At 41.8% G+C, this 20,562-nt stretch overlaps 1 protein-coding gene across 2 annotated transcripts in view; it reads left to right on the top strand.

Annotated features, from left to right (window-relative positions):
• Positions 1-20,562, top strand: part of LOC139546577 (neuroligin-4, X-linked-like) — a 25,440-nt gene extending 4,878 nt beyond the window's left edge. Inside the window, exons 4-9 of one of the 2 annotated variants that reach the window (XM_071355115.1) lie at positions 4,425-4,610; positions 4,751-5,031; positions 14,531-14,692; positions 14,866-15,227; positions 15,354-15,500; positions 16,147-20,562. In XM_071355115.1, the coding sequence (XP_071211216.1) occupies positions 4,425-4,610; positions 4,751-5,031; positions 14,531-14,692; positions 14,866-15,227; positions 15,354-15,500; positions 16,147-16,963 (1,955 nt within the window). In that variant the 3' untranslated portion in view covers positions 16,964-20,562. The remainder of the gene's footprint in view (positions 1-4,424; positions 4,611-4,750; positions 5,032-14,530; positions 14,693-14,865; positions 15,228-15,353; positions 15,501-16,146) is intronic. The other variant, XM_071355116.1, reaches the window with a different exon arrangement.

The raw sequence follows: 20,562 nt of genomic DNA, 5'->3' as shown, positions 1-20,562 counted from the left end.
AAATACCAGTCTGCCATCACAGCAGCAAGATTTTTGACCTGTTGCCACAAGAAAAGGGCAACCAGTGAAGAACAAACACCATTATAAATACAACCCATATTTATGTTGTTTTATTTTCCCTTTTGTACTTGAACTATTTCCGCATCGTTACAACACTGTACATAGCCATAATATGACATTTGAAATGTCTATTCCTTTGAAACGTTTGTTAATGTAATGTTTACTGTTCGTTTTTGATCATTTATTTCACCTTTAAAAAATCTATTTCATTTGCTTTAGCAATGTAAATATATGTTTCCAATACCAATAAAGCGCTTTGAATTAAATTGAATTGAGACAAGAGAAGCAGGGTGTGAGGCAAGGAAGGGGAGGGAATAAGAGAGAGGGTAAGAGAGGAGGAGAGGAGGTGATCTAGGGAAAGAGGTAGTGCGGGAAGGGTTAAGAGGAAAAGAGTGGGAGGGGAGGAGGAGGAAAACAAGAGGGGAGAAGAGGAGGGCTAAGTGATCGGATTTATAATCATTGAAGGTCACATGTATCTTGTGGCTCAGCCCTCAGTAACACACACACACTCCAGCTCATCCTGTTAGTGACACACTCATGTCTCTAGTGTGGCGTGTGAATTAGTGACACACTCATTTTGCGTGTGCATGTGTTCAGTGACACATGGATGTTCTGCTGTCCCAGGTCTACCCCAGGTCTGACTGAGGGTGGTGAGCAACGGTCACATGACATCATCAGTCACTGAGTCATGTCACCACATTACCCAGGGTACTCAGGGTTTGGCTACACTGTAAAACATGTCTGTCAATCTGTGTGTAGACAATTAATTTGTTCTACAGTATAAGGGTTAGTGCGCAACTTTAGCCACTTACTGGATTAGGTTTAGGTTATAACGGAATACTGTAATACTTGTTATTATTTATTTATTAAGTTCATTAATGAGAGATTTATAAGTATCTGCCGTATTAACCAATCCCCAGTGAGCCTACTAGTCCCATAATTGTAAGGAATCAAATCTAGTTGGAGATCTAAGTGGAGATCGGCCTTTAGTTCCAAGTCCATATTTACATCCTGCTGTTCATGTCTTTGATGGAAAGTATTTTTTAAATACGATACAGTGCATTCGGAAAGTATTCAGACCCCTTCACTTTTTCAACATTTTGTTACATTACAGCTTTATTCTAAATTGGTTTAAATAAAATGTTTCCCTCATCAATCTACACATAATACTCATAATGGCAAAGCAAAAACAGGTTTTTAGAAATGTATGTAAATTTATAAAAACAACCAAACAGAAATACCTTATTTACATGAGTATTCAGACCCTTTGCTATTAGACTCGAAATTGAGCTCAGGTGCATCCTGTTTCCATTGATCATTCTTGAGATGTTTCTACAACTTGATTGGAGTCCACCTGTGGTAAATTCAATTGATTGGACATGATTTGGAAAGTCACACACCTGTCTATATCAGGGCCCACAGTTGACAGTGCATGTCAGAGCAAAAACCAAGCCATGAGGTTGAAGGAATTGTCCGTAGAGCTCGGAGACAGAATTGTGTCAAGAACACAGTGGCCTCCATCATATTAAGTGGAAGAAGTATGGAACCACCAAGACTCTTCCTAGAGCTATCTGCCCGGCCAATCGGGGGAGAAGGGCCTTGGTCAGGGAGGTGACCAAGAACCCTATGGTCACTCTGACAGCGCTCCAGAGTTCCTCTGTGGAGATGGGAGAACCTTCCAGAAGGATAACCATCTCTGCAGCACTCCACAATCAGGCCTTTATGGTAGAGAGGCCAGAAAGAAGCCACTCCTCAGTAAAAGGCACATGACAGCCCGCTTGGAGTTTGCCAAGTAGCACCGAAAGGAATCTCAGACCATGAGAAACAAGATTCTCTGGTCTGATGAAACCAAGGTTGAACTTTTTGGCCTGAATGCCAAAAGTCACGTCTGGAGGAAACCTGGCACCGCTCATCACCTGGCCAATACTATCCCTACGGTGAAGCATGGTGGTGACAGCATCATGCTGTGGGGAAGTTTTTCAGTGGCAAGGACTGTGAGACTAGTCATGATTGAGGGAAAGATGAACGGAGCAAAGCACAGAGCGAACCTTGATGAAAACCTGCTCCAGAGCGCTCAGGACCTCGGACTGGTGCGAAGGTTCACCTTCCAACAGGAGGACAATGACCCTAATCACACAGCCAAGACAACGCAGGAGTGGCTTGGGGACAAGTCTCTGAATGTCCTTGAGTGGTCCAGCCAGAGCACGGACTTGAACCTGATCTAACATCTATGGAGTAGAGGTCGACCAATTATGATTTTTCAACGCCGATACCGATACCAATTATTGGAGGACCAACAAAAGCAGATACCGATTAATCGGCCGATTTTTATATATATATTTGTAATAATGACAATTACAACAATACTGAATGAACACTATTATTTTAACTTAATATAAAAAATCAATGAAATCAATTTAGTCTCAAATAAATAATGAAACATGTTTAATTTGGTTTAAATAATGCAAAAACAAAGTGTTGTAGAAGACAGTAACAGTGCAATATTTGCCATGTAAAAAATCGAACGTTTAAGTTCCTTGCTCAGAACATGAGAACATATGAAAGCTGGTGGTTCCTTTTAACATGAGTCTTCAATATTCCCAGGTAAGAAGTTTTAGGTTGTAGTTATTATAGGAATGATAGGACTATTTCTATACCATTTGTATTTCATTTATCTTTGACTATTGGATGTTCTTATAGGCACTATAGTATTGCCAGCCTAATCTCGGCAGTTGATAGGCTTGAAGTCATAAACAGCGCATTGCTTGAAGCACAGCGAAGAGCTGCTGGCAAATGCAGGAAAGTGCTGTTTGAATGAATGCTTACGAGCCTGCTGCTGCCTACCACCGCTCCGTCAGACTGCTCTATCAAATCATAGACTTAATTATAATATAATAACACACAGAAATACGAGCCTAAGGTCATTCATTTGGTGAAATCTGTAAACTATCATTTTGAAAACAAAACGTTTATTCTTTCAGTGAAATACGGAACCGTTCCGTATTTTATCTAACGGGTGGCATCCCTAAGTCTAAATATTGCTGTTACATTGCACAACCTTCAATGTAATGTCATAATTATGTACAATTCTGGCAAATTAATTACGGTCTTTGTTAGGAAGAAATGGTCTTCACACAGTTCGCAACGAGCCAGGCAGCCCAAACTGCTGCATATACCTGTCACGTCTTCTACCGAAGGTAGCTCCTCTCCCTGTTCGGGCAGCGCTCGGCGGGCGGCGTCGCCGGTCTACTAGCCATCACTGATCCCTTTTTCCTTTTCTGTTTGTTTTGTCTTTGGTTCTTTTTCATGCCTGGTTTCATTTGTGTTAATTTCTGTGTGTATAATTGTAACCTGTTGCCTGCCTAAGTTTGTGCAGGATTAGTCTTTTATTGTGATGTGCTCGGTTAGATTATACCGTTATTTCTTTTCACGGATTCTTAAGTGTAATCGTGTCGGAACTTTGTTTGTTCCTCCGTGCGTTTGTACGGGTTCTCTGTTGTCGAGGGCGTTGTACCTTTTCGATTGTGCCATTCCTGTGTTGGTGGACTTTCTTATTAAAACACGCTTCTCAGACATCCCTGCTCTCCTGCGCCTGACTCCTACACCTACCACCTAGACGCACATTATCACAATACCCTGACTCTGCTTGCACAGAACGCAAGAGAAGTGACAATTTCCCTAGTTAAAAGAAATTCATGTTAGCAGGCAATATTAACTAGATATGCAGGTTTAAAAATATATACTTGTGTATTGATTTTAATAAAGGCATTGATGTTTATGGTTAGGTACACATTGGTGCAACGACAGTGCTTTTTTCGCGAATGCTCTTGTTAAATCATCACCCGTTTCGCCCATTCCGATTAATTGGTCGACCTCTGCTCTGGAGAGACCTGAAAATAGCTGTGCAGCGACGCTCCCCATCCAACCTGACAGAGCTTGAGAGGATCTGCAGAGAAGAATGGGAGAAACTCCCCAAGTACAGATCTGCCAAGCTTGTAGCGTTATACCCAAGAAGACCCAAAGCTGTAATTGCTGCCAAAGGTGCTTCAACAAAGTACTGAGTAAAGGGTCTGAATACTTATGTAAATGTGATATTTCAATTTTTAATTTGCTAAATTGTAAAAAAAACTGTTTTTGCTTTGTCATTATGGGGTATTGTGTGTAGATTGATGAGGAAAAACAACAATTCAATCGATTTAAAAAATAAGGCTGTAACGTAACAAAATGTGGAAAAAGTCAAGGGGTCTGAATACTTTCCGAATGCTCTGTATTTCTGTTTGTTGTGTTATAATAATTTTTTACTCTAATATCTACTAGACTTTCCTTCTATATTGTTGTGTATTTTATATGTGTTATTCCCTCAGGTTTCCTCAGTACGGGTGACCAGGCAGCTAAAGGCAACTATGGTCTGTTGGACCAGATCCAGGCTCTGCGCTGGGTGAAGGAGAACATTGCTGCATTCAGCGGAGACCCAGACAGAGTCACTGTGTTTGGCTCCGGGGCTGGAGCCTCCTGTGTCAGCCTACTAACTCTGTCCCACTACTCTGAGGGTAAGTAACCTCTAACCCCTGAACCCAACCTCTGAACCCTTACCCTTGACCTTTAACTTCTAACTGTTAGCCTGGTCACACTTCTCAAAGAGTCACCTCCAATTCTTGACCCATAACCTCTGACCTCTAACCTCTGTCAGCATGCTGTGTATCAGATCTGTTCCAGAAGGCGATCATCCAGAGTGGGACAGCCCTGTCCAGCTGGGCGGTCAACTACCAGCCAGGGAAGTATGCAAGGCTGCTGGGGGACAAGGTGGGCTGCAGCCTGGAGGACTCATCAGAGCTGATCGTCTGTTTGCAGGGGAAGACCTACCAGGAGCTGGTGGAACAGAATATCACTCCAGCTAAATACCACACCGCCTTCGGACCTGTCATCGACGGTGATGTCATCCCTGATGACCCCCAGATACTCATGGAGCAGGTGAGAAAATATAGAAGCCTCTATGGTTTATATATATTATACATGTATTACAAGTTATTCTTAAAATGTTAGACCTGGACATAGCACCATTTCAGCAGCTACGTTTGTCTTAAATTATATATTAAATTGCTTAGATCATAGGAATAACTGTGTTACCATATTTATAGACCTATCCAAGGCTTTTGATACTGTTGACCATCGCTTACTCATTCAAAGGTTGTCTGTAATGGGCCTTGACCAGGTGTCTTGCAAGTGGTTTAGGAACTATCTGTCAGATAGGACACAATGTGTGCATTCTGATGGTGTCAAGTCAAGTTTCCTCGATATTACTAAAGGTGTCCTACAGGGGTCGATTTAAAGCCTAGGCAGCAGCTACTCCTAGGGTCTGGCAAAATGAAAGCAGTTTTACCATTTTAAAAACATTACAATACATTCATTACAGAATTCACAACACAATAAGTGTGGGCCCTCAGGCCCATACTCCACTACCACATATCTACAACCCAAAATACATGTGTACGTGTGTGTGTGTATAGTGCGTATGTTATCATATGTGTGTATGCATATGTCTATGTCTATTTGACCATGCTGGTCATTTATTAACATTTGAACATCTTGGCCATGTTCTGTTATAATCTCCACCCGGCACAGCCAGAAGAGGACTGGCCACCCCTCATAGCCTGGTTCCTCTCTAGGTTTCTTCCTAGGTTTTGGCCTTTCTAGGGAGTTTTTCCTAGCCACCGTGCTTCTACACCTGCATTGCTTGCTGTTTGGGGTTTTAGGCTGGGTTTCTGTACAGCACTTTGAGATATCAGCTGATCTAAGAAGGGCTATATAAATACATTTGATTTGATATGCCTATGTTTGTGTTGCTTCACAGTCCCCGCTGTTCTATAAGGTGTGTTTTTTATCTGTTTTTTAAAATCTGATTCTACTGCTTTAATCAATTGCCTGATGTGGAATAGAGTTCCATGTAGTCATGGATCTATGTAGTACTGTGCGCCTCCAATATTCTATTCTGGACTTGAAGAGACCTCTGGTGGCATGTCAAGATTTAGTTGAGGTTTAGGGTTTAGTGAATGATTTCTCCCAAATACAATGCTTTTATTTTTTGAAATATTTAGGACTAACTTATTCCTTGCCATCCATTCTGAAAGCTCTTTGTTAAGTGTTTGTTAAGTGTTAAGTGCAGTCATTTCAGTTGCTGTAGTAGCCGACGTTTATAGTGTTGAGTCATCCGCATACATAGACATACTGGCTTTACTCAATATCGTTAGTAAAGACTGAAAAAAGTAAGGGGCCTAGACAGTTGCCCTGGGGAATTCCTGATTCTACCTTTATTATGTTGGAGAAGCTTCCATTAAAGAACACCCTCTGTGTTCTGTTAGACAGGTAAATCTTTATCCACAATATAGCAGGGGGTGTAAAGCCATAACACATAAAGTGTTTCCAGTAGCAGACTGATTGATAATGTCAAAAGCCGACTAACAGTCGAACAAAACAGCTCCACAATCTTTTTATCATCAATTTCTCTGAGCCAATCATCAGTCATTTGTGTAAGTGCTGTGCTGGTTGAATGTCCTTCCCTATAAGCATGCTGAAAGTCTGTTGTCAATTTGTTTACTGTAAAATAGCATTGTATCTGGTCAAACACAATTTTTTCTTCAACTTTACTAAGGGTTGGTAACAGGCTGATTGGTTGGCTATTTGAGCCATGAAAGGGGGCTTTACTATTCTTAGGTAGCGGAATTACTTTTGCTTCCCTCCAGGCCTGAGGGCACACACATTCTAGTAGGCTTAAACTGAAGATATGGTAAATAGGAGTGACCATATCGTCCACTATTATCCACAGCAATTTCCCATCCAAGTTGTCAGACCCCGGTGGCTTGTCATTGTTGATAGACAACAATAATTGTTTCACCTCTTCCACACTCACTTCACAGAATTCAAAAGTACAATTCTTGTCTTTCATAATTTGGTCAGATATACTTGGATGTGTAGTGTCAGCGTTTGTTGCTGGCATGTCATGCCTAAGTTTTCTAATCTTGCCAATGATTTTTTTTTAAATAGTTGGCAATATCAGTGGGTTTTGTAATGAATGAGCCATCTGATTCAATGAATGATGGAGCTGAGTTAGCTTTTTCCCCCAACATTTCATTGAAGGTGCTCCAAAGCTTTTTACTTCTTTGTCATTTATCTTTCATAGTGTAGTTTCTTCTTCTTTTTATTCAAATCAAATCAAATCAAGTTTATTTTATATAGCCCTTCGTACATCAGCTAATATCTCGAAGTGCTGTACAGAAACCCAGCCTAAAACCCCAAACAGCAAGCAATGCAGGTGTAGAAGCACGGTGGCTAGGAAAAACTCCCTAGAAAGGCCAAAACCTAGGAAGAAACCTAGAGAGGAACCAGGCTATGAGGGGTGGCCAGTCCTCTTCTGGCTGTGCCGGGTGGAGATTATAACAGAACTATGCCAAGATGTTCAAAATATTCATAAGTGACAAGCATGGTCAAATAATAATCATGAATAATTTTCAGTTGGCTTTTCATAGCCGATCATTAAGAGTTGAAAATAGCAGGTCTGGGACAGGTGGCGGTTCCATAACCGCAGGCAGAACAATTGAAACTGGAATAGCAGCAAGGCCAGGTGGACTGGGGACAGCAAGGAGTCATCATGCCCGGTAGTCCTGACGTATGGTCCTAGGGCTCAGGTCCTCCGAGAGAGAGAAAGAAAGAGAGAATTAGAGAGAGCCAAGATTTTCAAAATGTTCATAAATGACAAGCATGGTCAAATAATAATCAGGAATAAATATCAGTTGGCTTTTCATAGCCGATCATTAAGAGTTGAAAACAGCAGGTCTGGGACAGGTAGGGGTTCCATAACCGCAGGCAGAACAGCTGAAACTGGAATAGCAGCAAGGCCAGGCGGACTGGGGACAGCAAGGAGTCATCATGCCCGGTTTGCCGTGACGTATGGTCCTAGGGCTCAGGTCCTCCGAGAGAGAGAAAGAAAGAGAGAAGGAGAGAATTAGAGAGAGCCAAGATTTTCAAAATGTTCATAAATGACAAGCATGGTCAAATAATAATCAGGAATAAATATCAGTTGGCTTTTCATAGCCGATCATTAAGAGTTGAAAACAGCAGGTCTGGGACAGGTAGGGGTTCCATAACCGCAGGCAGAACAGCTGAAACTGGAATAGCAGCAAGGCCAGGCGGACTGGGGACAGCAAGGAGTCATCATGCCCGGTTTGCCGTGACGTATGGTCCTAGGGCTCAGGTCCTCCGAGAGAGAGAAAGAAAGAGAGAAGGAGAGAATTAGAGAGAGCCAAGATTTTCAAAATGTTCATAAATGACAAGCATGGTCAAATAATAATCAGGAATAAATATCAGTTGGCTTTTCATAGCCGATCATTAAGAGTTGAAAACAGCAGGTCTGGGACAGGTAGGGGTTCCATAACCGCAGGCAGAACAGCTGAAACTGGAATAGCAGCAAGGCCAGGCGGACTGGGGACAGCAAGGAGTCATCATGCCCGGTTTGCCGTGACGTATGGTCCTAGGGCTCAGGTTCTCCGAGAGAGAGAAAGAAAGAGAGAACGAGAGAATTAGAGAGAGCATACTTAAATTCACACAGGACACTGGATAAGATAGGAGAAGTACTCCAGGTATAACCACCTGACCCTAGCCCCCCGACACATAAACTACTGCAGCATAAATACTGGAGGCTGAGACAGGAGGGGTCAGGAGACACTGTGGCCCCATCAGAAGAAACCCCCGGACAGGGCCAAACAGGAAGGATATAACCCCACCCACTTTGCCAAAGCACAGCCCCCACACCACTAGAGGGATATCTTCAACCACCAACTTACAATCCTGAGACAAGGCCGAGTATAGCCCACAAAGATCTCCACCACAGCACAAACCAAGGGGGGGCGCCAACCCAGACAGGAAGATCACGTCAGTAACTCAACCCACTCAAGTGACGCACCCCTCCCAGGGACGGCATGAAAGAGCACCAGTAAGCCAGTGACTCAGCCCCTGTAATAGGGTTAGAGGCAGAGAATCCCAGTGGAGAGAGGGGAACCGGCCAGGCAGAGACAGCAAGGGCGGTTCGTTGCTCCAGAGCCTTTCCGTTCACCTTCACACTCCTGGGCCAGACTACACTCAATCATATGACCTACTGAAGAGATAAGTCTTCAGTAAAGACTTAAAGGTTGAGACCGAGTCTGCGTCTCTCACATGGGTAGGCAGACCGTTCCATAAAAATGGAGATCTATAGGAGAAAGCCCTGCCTCCCGCTGTTTGCTTAGAAATTCTAGAGACAATTAGGAGGCCTGCGTCTTGTGACCGTAGCGTACGTATAGGTATGTACGGCAGGACCAACTCGGACAAATAGGTAGGAGCAAGCCCATGTAACGCTTTATAGGTTAACAGTAAAACCTTGAAATCAGCCCTTGCCTTAACAGGAAGCCAGTGTAGGGAAGCTAGCACTGGAGTAATATGATCAAATTTCTTGGTTCTAGTCAGGATTCTAGCAGCCGTATTTAGCACTAACTGAAGTTTATTCAGTGCTTTATCCGGGTAGCCGGAAAGTAGAGCATTGCAGTAGTCTAACCTAGAAGTAACAAATGCATGGATTAATTTTTCTGCATCATTTTTGGACAGAAAATTTCTGATTTTTGCAATGTTACGTAGATGGAAAAAAGCTGTCCTTGAAGCTGTCCTTGAAACAGTCTTGATATGTTCGTCAAAAGAGAGATCAGGGTCAAGAGTAACGCCGAGGTCCTTCACAGTTTTATTTGAGACGACTTTACAACCATCAAGATTAATTGTCAGATTTAACAGAAGATCTCTTTGTTTCTTGGGACCTAGAACAAGCATCTCTGTTTTGTCCGAGTTTAAAAGTAGAAAGTTTGCAGCCATCCACTTCCTTATGTCTGAAACACAGGCTTCTAGCGAGGGCAATTTTGGGGCTTCACCATGTTTCATTGAAACATTATTCAGTTTAGTCACATGATTTCTCAATTTGCAGTACGTTTGCCAATCGGTTATGCAGCCAGACTTATTTGCCATCCCTTTTGCCTCATCCTTCTCAACCATACAATTTTTCTATTCCTCATTAATCCACGGGGAGTTAACCGTTTTTACAGTACTTTTCTTAATGGGTGCATGCTTATTAGTAACTGGGATAAGCAATTTCATTTCAATTTTAAGTGCAATGTCTGTTTGCTCCTCATTACACACCACGGACCAACAAATATTATTTACATCAACAACATAGGAATCACTACAAAACTTATTGTATGACATCTTATACACTATATTAGGCCCAGCCTTAGGAACTTTGGGTTTCCTAGATATGGCTACTATATTGTGATCACTACATCCGATGGATCTAGATACTGCTTTCAAGCATATTTCTGCAGCATTAGTAAAGATGTGATCAATACATCTGGTAAATTTAATTTCTGTGCTGTTTGTAACTACTCTGTTAGGTTGACTGATAACCTGAACCAGGTTGCAGGCACTGGTTACAGTTTGAAGCTTTTTCTTGTGTGGGCAGCTTGATGAAAGCCAAATTTGAATCACATTTTAATCACCTAGAAAATATACCTCTCTGTTGATATCGCAATCATTATCAAGCATTTCACACATGCTATCCAGCTACTGATTGTTAACACTCTGTGGTCTATAGTAGCTTCCCACAAGAATGGGCTTTAGGTGAGGCAGATGAACCATATTACTTCAGCAGTAATTTACATGAGATCCTCTCTAATCTTTACAGGAATGTGGTTCTGAATATAAATAGCAACACCTCCACCACTGGCATTTCTGTATTTTCTGTAAATGTTATAACCTTGTATTGCTACCACTGTATCAATAAAGGTATTGTCTAAGTGAGTTTCAGAGATAGTCAGAAAATAAATGTAATCTGTTACTACAAGTTATTCATTTCATGAACCTTGTTTCTCAAGATACATATGTTAACATGGGATATTTTGAGCACTTTTCTGGGAGGCTTGCTTCTTTTCATTGCTTTACTGGGAAGCTTAGCAGAAGTAGATATTCTCATGGTATTTATGTTAGTGCAGGGTGAGCTGCACACAGTGGACTTCCTACTAGGGCACACCGCCTCATTGCTAACAGCATAAATCTGGTTCATAGACACATGATTGCTGCATACAATAGCTGTAGGGTCAGCAGAGGCATCAGGGCAGTTAGAGGGACATACATTAGGTTACTTACATTGTGTCTACCAATGCCCCTGGTATAATGTACATTTGCTAAAGCATTATGATGACTCAGCGACAGAATGGTAGGAATTAACTGAGCTGGGCTTGGGTCATTCATAGGTCATTGAGCAGGTTCTCGCCTATAAATATCTGGGCTTTTGGACTAATAATAATTTGACGTTTAAAATACATATGGATGAGCTAGTTAAGAAGCTGACATTTAAAGTAGGCTTCTTTTATAGAAATAGATCATGCTTCTCCCTGAACAACAAGAGGCAGATTGTATAGTCAACTTTCCTGCCAGAGCTTGACTAAGGTGACACCATTTATTGGAATGCAGCAGGCACTACTCTTAGCCCTTTGGATGCCGTCTACCATAGCACCCTTCGTTTTATCACAGGTGATAGTTTTAATACGCATCACTGCATCCTGTATTAAAAGGTTGGCTGGTTCTCATTAAAGTCCCGTAGATCACTTCATTAGTCCCATTTTGTGTTCAAAGCTCTACTATACAAGCTCTTGACTTACCTAACTTATTTTTTTAAAGTATAAAAACATGAGATACCAAACCCGTTCACAGGGTTGGTCTCCACCGAACTAGGTATATCTGTTTTTTGTTTTAATGCTCCACATTTTTGGAATCACTTACAAAATTGATTACATATTTGGATTCCCTGGTGCCACTAGGGCAGTTTAAAACTCTGATGATGAATGAGTTCACTGAGGTGTGCAATTGTTTTGATTGACTTTAATAATTTGTTAATGATGCCTGTGATGTTCTAATGTAATGTACTTGTTTTTACATTCTATTTTATGTCCTCAGGACACCATTGAAAAAACAGAGATCACCCAAGAAGAAATATTAGATAGTGTTAAAACATTCACATGGAGAAAAGCATCAGAAATGGATGGCTTTCACATAGAATTCTATTCAACATTTTGGGACAAAAATAGCCCCACACAAATGACAAAGCACATGTCACTCAATTCAATACTTCCTAGTTTCATGTATCAAACGGTTATTTCAGTTATATTAAAACCAGGAAAACTTGGAGAGTCCCCTGCTGATTATAGACCCTTAAGTTTAATCAATTGTGACAATAAAATAATAACAAAGCTTATAAACAATAGAATGGCAAAAGTCTTAACAGACTTGATACAGTATATATTAATTAAACAGGGTTATTGAAAATATACAAGAACATGTTTCAGTTTAATACAATACCCCAAAAAACAAGATTCACATTTATCAATAATGGCTGTTGATGCCGAGAAGGCTTTCGACCATCTTGAATGGTCTTTTCTATTCACAACTTTGGAAGCTTTCAACTTTCCAGCTGAAATAATACATTTATAAAAATATTGCATGAATGTCCTAAAGCCCAAATATACACAAATAATACATTATCTGCTGAAATTGCTTTAGAAAGGGGCACAAGACAGGGATGTCCCCTCTCCCCACTCCTGTTTGCACTGGCTATTGAACTGTTTGCACTGGCTATTGAATTCTTTGCAGAAAGAATTAGACAGGACCCAAACGTAACAGGTATCAGTATTGGTAAACATTAATAAAAATATTAACTTATTTGCAGATGATCTCCTGATATACCTGACCAATATTGAAAACTCAATGCCCCCTTTTGCTAAAAATATTTTATGAATACTCAAAAATCTCAGGATCAAAAATGTATGTGGGAAAAAATGAAAAAATGGCATTAGGAAAAAGTAAAAGAATAAGACACGATCTACAGGAATCCTTTTAAGTGGACCACAAAAAAAAAGAAATGAAATACTAAGGATGCTTAATAAATAACAACAAATATATAAAGATAACTTTATTCCATTACACAACAATATGAAAGCAGGTCTAATTAAATGGAAAAATCTTCCCATAAATCTTACAGGTAGGATAAACCTCTTTAGAATGGCATGGCTGCCAGTGATTTTGGATTTAATACCAAGTACCCCACCGAAGACATTCTTTAAAAAAGTATACTTGGTCATAACAGACTTTATATGGCCAAATAAAATGTATAGAATAAAAAAAGAAAGTTTAACATCTTCCTAAGTCTGAGGGTGGTTTTAACCTTCCAGACATGGAATTGTATCAACTCACTACCCAAGGCTTTTATTTGCAACATATGGTTAAATGCACTAAAGAGGAACAATGGGTACATATTGAAGATGCAGATGCTCATCTCCAGAATCAACTTCATAGTTAAGAACACTATAACAATATTGAAGAAAATGAAACATATTCTACAAGAAACAATATCATTCCCTAAAAACACAACCTTATTGATCAATCCTTGGATGGCTTTTCAGAATTCACAGATGAATTGGTCCACATGGAAAACTAAAGGCATAGAAACCCTAAATGACTTGGTAACAGAAAATAAATGTATTTCCATGACAGAATTAAAAAGTCATTTTGGACTGACCAATGAAGATACAGTAGTTTTAAATATATGCAACTTAAAAGTTACGGAAACAGATGCTCAAATGATAGGGAATATACAAAACCTTGCAGAGGGCATATCCAACTGACCGTCTCTTAGAAAAATATATAAACTATTGCAACCAAGACTTATAAAGAACTGATGTTGGTACAAGATGGAGGTATAAACTACTGTATAGAATTTTTTATACAAGATACAAAATTCATGTCTTACGTGTAAAACTAATAATGGCTGAATAATCCATGCTTTTTGGGAATGCTATAAAGTCCGGAAGTTGTGGGTGGAGCTATAAAGTTTGCTGTCAGAAGTATTTCAATGTAACTTACCTTTAATCCGTCTGTCTGCATATTTGAAGACATGGCATATTGGGCTGGGCTGGACAATTCTCTTCTCCTCACTTGAAAAAACTTATTGTAAAAACTTGGAAATAAATCAATCCGCCATCATTAACACAATGGAAAAATCGAATGATTTATTATTAAAATATATAAATAGCATTGGCGACTGAGAAAAACAAATCGATACAATTGCAGGCCAAGTAGCAAACAATAATGCAGGCACTAGGGATGGGGGTGTGAGCATGCGGGTCCGGGCAGATGATATGTGCTCATTTTTTGTGTGTCTGTAAGTTGATGTTCGTATGTATAATTTGTATATGGAGTAAAAAAAGAATAATAATATAATTGGGCTCCCCTGATTAAATAAAAGTTAATAATAAAACATGGTTTATTAGATTTAGCAAGATTTGGTTCTGAGTCAGGGTTAAGGATGCATAATATTGTTATTGTCAACCCTGTTCGTCACACATAGGGAGAGTTCCTCAACTATGATATCATGCTGGGTGTGAACCAGGGGGAGGGGCTTCAGTTCGTTGACGGGATGGTGGACAGTGAGGACGGTGTCTCCAGCGACGATTTTGACTTTGCCGTGTCGGACTTCGTGGACAGTCTCTACGGCTACCCAGAGGGGAAGGTAGGCTGTAGGAAAATGTATATGCCCATCCAGTGTTTCTACGCCAGGTGCTGGAGGGCAAAGAATATGTTCAGCAAAAAGTAGAACTACACTCTGCATACTGCAATCTGTCTATGCTCTCATGTGCTTTATTGACAAGGTCTTTTTTTACCTTGTTTTTATCCTTGCGGCAGGACACGCTGAGAGAGAGCATCAAGTTCATGTACACAGACTGGGCCGACCGGGAGAACCCTGAAACCCGGCGGAAGACGCTAGTCGCCCTGTTCACTGATCACCAGTGGGTGGCGCCGGCGGTGGCCACAGCAGACCTCCACGCCCAGTACGGATCGCCAACATATTTCTACTCCTTCTACCACCACTGTCAGAGTGACGCGTCGCCCGCCTGGGCTGACTCCGCTCATGGAGATGAGGTGCCGTATGTGTTCGGTCTGCCGCTGATCGGCCCCACTGACCTCTTCAACTGTAACTTCTCTAAGAACGATGTAATGCTCAGCGCCGTGGTCATGACATACTGGACAAACTTCGCCAAGACAGGGTAAGAAAAATCTCTTGTCTAACTCCTTTGCTAAGAAATATCTTACTTTCCTCTAATGAATGGTAAAAGTAAGCACAGTTCACTTTTAAGATCACGTTTTCTGATTGTGTTTGTGCTGTGTCCCAGAGATCCTAACCAGCCGGTGCCCCAGGACACCAAGTTCATCCACACCAAACCCAACCGTTTTGAGGAGGTGGCCTGGGCCAAGTACACCCCCAAGGAACAGCTGTACCTGCACATCGGCCTGAAGCCACGTGTCAGAGACCACTACAGGTAGATCAGATAATCACAGACCACTACAGAACACTACAGGTAGATCAGATAATCACAGACCACTACAGAACACTACAGGTAGATCAGATAATCACAGACCACTACGGACCACTACAGGTAGATCAGATAATCACAGACCACTACAGGTAGATCAGATAATCACAGACCACTACAGACCACTACAGGTAGATCAGATAATCACAGACCAATACAGAACACTACAGGTAGATCAGATAATCACAGACCACCACAGAACACTACAGGTAGATCAGATAATCACAGACCACTACAGGTAGATCAGATAATCACAGACCACTACAGGTAGATCAGATAATCACAGACCACTACAGAACACTACAGGTAGATCACATAGTCAGAGACCACTACAGGTAGATATTTCTTTGCCTACCTTTCCAAGAGCAACAGATATCTTGCTGCTTCCATATCTTGTTAAATTATGTATAATGAACCACTTTGCAGTGTTAGCACTTCATAATAGCAGCACTTGCCACTTTCCCCTTCTGACTGTTTAATGTATAATAACTATAATTTATAATGTATGATGTTATCTTACGTTATTGTGTATATTATCCGATTCCTTGTGAAATGTATTTTTTCTTTGTATGGATGATGATTCTGACTCCAGAGCCGCCAAGACAGCTTTCTGGCTACAGCTGGTGCCCCACCTCCACAACATCAACGAGTTGCTGCAGTACGTGTCCTCTGCAACCCACAGCCCTCCCCAGGACACCACCCCCCACTCCTACACCAAGCGGCTGTCTAAAGGCCTGGGCTTGGGTAGCACGCGCCACCCCAACCCCAACCCCCCGGCCACGCCCCAGGCTCCAGCACTGCAGGGGGAGGAGCTCCAGGTCCCCCACCCCGTTATGGAGGACTACTCCACTGAGCTGAGTGTTACCATTGCAGTGGGAGCCTCACTCCTCTTCCTCAACATCCTGGCCTTTGCAGCTCTGCTCTACAAGAAGGACAAACGCAAGATGGAACACCGGAGGCTGCCACGCCCACCTCCACGCCGTGACCTCATGAACGCTGACATCACACACCAGCTGCAGGGGGAGGGACTTCTGAAGCAGCTGGAGGCTGAGGCTCTGCACCAACACAACACGCTGGAGATACACGACACACACAACATACACCACACACTGGAGGCTCTGGACACGCTGGACACACAGGACATCTACAACACTCTGGACACCCTGCGACTGACCTGTCCACCTGACTACACCCTGACCCTGAGACGTTCCCCTGACGACGTGCCCTTGATGACCCCCAGGTCCCTGCCCATGACCCCTGGTTCTCACCCTGCCACCCCCATGACCCCTGGATCTGTTGTGGGGGTGCAGCCCATGCAGGGCTATAGTCCTTACAGTAACACTCACCTGCCCCATACACACACGCACACACACCCCAACACACACACACATTCTACCACACGCGTATAACCACAGACAGAGATGGGGCAGAACGAAGCAGGATAGTTTCTCCAGCACCTAAGATGGCGGAACGATCCAGTCTGCCGTGTTGCATGAATAGAACAATGAGGGAGCAGAAGTGATGAACTCTGGGAGATTAAGTAATGTGCATCAGTAAAAAGAACATAATAAATGAGAACATCCAATATGGCTGCCAATTTGGTCCATACATCATGGAAACATTGCTTCTATAAGCTGCGTCCGAAATGGCCGAAGTTGCCATGTGATTTGCCCTGGAGCGGGGCTGCTGTGATGTCCAGATCAGACTACTGACTGAACCCTCTGGGAACAACTTGAAGAACCTGTGAAATGTGAATGTAGAATATTTCAATTGCAATGAAATCCTTCAGAGGATCAACGTTCCCTGTAGCTCTGTGCTCAGCCAGGCCAGGGATGTGGTCTGAAGGACAGACAGACAGACAGACACCGACAGACAGAGAACAACAGATGGACAGGGACAGAGACAGACTGTATTCATAGCACCTGGGACAAATTCCCCTGAATGGTTCAACAATAACAAGTTCAACAGTCCGGAGATCTACCAACCAGCAGTCTGTTCAAATATGTAAATAACTTGTAAACATAATGGAGAAAAGATGGTAAGATTTAAAGCTTTTAGTGCTTTATTGCATTCAAATATGTTATTTAACGACCGTAGGTTTTAATTTGAGTTGATTATAAATTTATAGGTCCCCAGAACAAGATGTCATTTGACGCTTGACTAACCCTGACCACATCTAACAAGATGTAAACCCTGACCCTAACACTAACCCTGACCACATCTATGCCCAACCTCTTCTCTGATCTGAAACTTGTACTGGGACATGGAACTGGGTCTGTTTTTGGCCCCATCTCTCAGCCATGGACCCTTACTTTGGTCCTTACCCCTGACCTGTAACCTTTGACCCTGATCTCTAACCCTATCCTCATCCTAACTTTGACCTACATCCTAACTTGGACCCTCAACCTGTCTATGAACTCTTATTTCAGTCCTTACGCTTATTGACCCCTTACCTCTAACCCTGTCTTCTAACCCTACCTGCTTCCACCATGTCTCCCAGAGACAAAAGTGATCAGTTGACCTGAGACCCTAATTCAATCATACTGAAGTCTAAAACGTTGCGATTAAAATCCGTCCCGACACAAATCCTGCATTTGTGAGCTTTTTGAACCATAAAATAAAACTAATATGAAATCATACACTGAAAGCTGAAATAGTGGATCTGAAACAATTAATCTTATTTGAAATACTACCATAGGCTAGATTAAAATATTAATTATTTTCAAAATATTTTCAGTTTCTGCCTTAACGGATGGAAGGAGTCTTTGCTGTATGTACTGTATGAACTTTCTGCTCCATTTTGTTAAATAAAGTATCAGTATTTTACCATTTATATGTTTCTCATATACAGTGCCTTCGGGAAGTATTCAGACCGCTTGAATTTTTATACATTTTATTACGTTACAGCCTTATTCTAAAATTGATTAAATCATCCCCCCCCTCATCAATCTACACACAAAACCCTATAATGACAAAAACAAAAACAGGTTTAGACATTTTTGCAAATTTCTTACAAATAAGAAATGGAAATATCACATTTATATAAGTATTCAGACCCTTTACTCAGTACTTTGTTAAACACCCTTTGTTAGCGATTACAGCATCGAGTCTTCTTGTGTATGACGCTACAAGCTTGGCACATCTGTATTTGGAGAGTTTCTCCCATTTCTCTGCAGATCCTCTCAAGCTCTGTCAGGTTGAATAAGGAGCGTTGCTGCACAGCTATTTTCAGGTCTCTCCAGAGATGTTAGATCAGATTCAAGTCCGGCTCTGGCTGGGCCACTCAAGGACATTCAGAGACTTATCCCGAAGTCACTCCTGCATTGTCTTGGCTGTGTGCTTAGGGTCATTGTCCTGTTGGAAGGTGAACGTTCACCCCAGTCTGAGGTTCTGAGTGCTCTGGCGCAGGTTTTCATCAAGGATCTCTGTACTTTGCTCCGTTTGTCTTGACCTCGATCCTGACTAGTCTCCCAGTCCCTGCCGCTGAAAAACATCCCCACAGCATGGTGCTGCCACCACCATGCCTCACCGTAGGGATGGTGCCAGGTTTCCTCCAGACGTGACGCTTGGCATTCAGGCCAAAGAGTTAAATCTTGGTTTCATCAGACCAGAGAATCTTGTTTCTTGTGGTCTGAGAGTCTTTAGGTGCATCTTGGCAAACTCCAAGTGGGTTGTCATGTGCCTTTTACTGAGGCGTGGCTTCCATCTGGCCACTCTACCATAAATGCCTGATTGGTGGAGCGCTGCAGAGATGGTTGTCCTTCTGGAAGGTTCTCCCATCTCCACAGAGGAACTCTAGAGCTCTTTCAGAGTGACCATCGGGTTCTTGGTCACCTCCCTGACCAAGGCCCTTCTCCCCCGATTGCTCAGTTTGGCCGGGCGACCAGCTCTTGGAAGAGTCTTGGTGGTTCCAAACTTCTTCCATTTAAGAATGATGAGGCCACTGTGTTCTTGGGGACCTTCAATGCTGCAGCAATGTTTTGGTATCCTTACCCAGATCTGCACCTCGACACAATCCTGTCTCGGAGCTCTCGGGACAATTCCTTGGTTTTTGCTCTGACATGCACTAACAATTGTGGAACCTTTATATAGACAGGTGTGTGCCTTTTCAAATCATGTCCAATCAAGTTATAAAAACATCTCAAGGATGATCAATGGAAACAGGATGCACCTGAGCTCAATTTCGAGTCTCATAGCAAAGGGTCTGAATACTTACACTACCGTTCAAAAGTTTGGTGTCACTTAGAATTTAAAAAATATATTTTTTAAGAAAAGCACATTTTTTGTCCATTAAAATAACATAATATTGATCAGAAATACAGTGTAGCCATTGTTAATGTTGTAAATTCAATTAAATCTTTTTTTTAATGGAATATCTACATAGGCGTACAGAGGCCCATTATCAGCAACCATCACTCCTGTGTTCCAATGGCACGTTGTGTTAGCTAATCCTAGTTTATACATTTTAAAAGGCTAATTGATCATTAGAAAACCCTTTTGCAATTCTGTTAGCACAGCTGAAAACTGTTGTGCTTATTAAAGAAGCAATAAAACGGGCCTTCTTTAGACTAGTTGAGTACCTGGAGCATCAGCATTTGTGGGTTTGATTACAGGCTCAAAATGGCCAGAAACCTGTCAGTCTATTCTTGTTCTGAGAAAGGAAGGCTATTCCATGCGAGAAATTGCCAACAAACTGAAGATCTCATACAATGCTATGTACTACTCCCTTCATAGAACAGTGCAAACTGGCTTTAGCCAGAATAGAAAGAGGAGTGGGAGGTGCACAACTGAGCAAGAGGACAAGTACATTAGTGTGTCTAGTTTGAGAAACTTTTTTTATCGATTTTTGAATAAGGTTGTAATGTAAACATTTTTGGAAAAAGTCAAGGGGTCTGAATACTTTCCAAAGGCACTACATATACTATACTCTCATAGGTATACTGTCTTCTGGAATAAAAATCCTGATGTTTATAAACAAACCCACTGTTTTTCAGGACACACACACACA

The sequence above is a fragment of the Salvelinus alpinus genome, chromosome 20 (assembly GCF_045679555.1).
Source record: "Salvelinus alpinus chromosome 20, SLU_Salpinus.1, whole genome shotgun sequence".
Taxonomy (NCBI): domain Eukaryota; kingdom Metazoa; phylum Chordata; class Actinopteri; order Salmoniformes; family Salmonidae; genus Salvelinus; species Salvelinus alpinus.
This window is presented reverse-complemented; position numbering and strand designations above follow the sequence as displayed.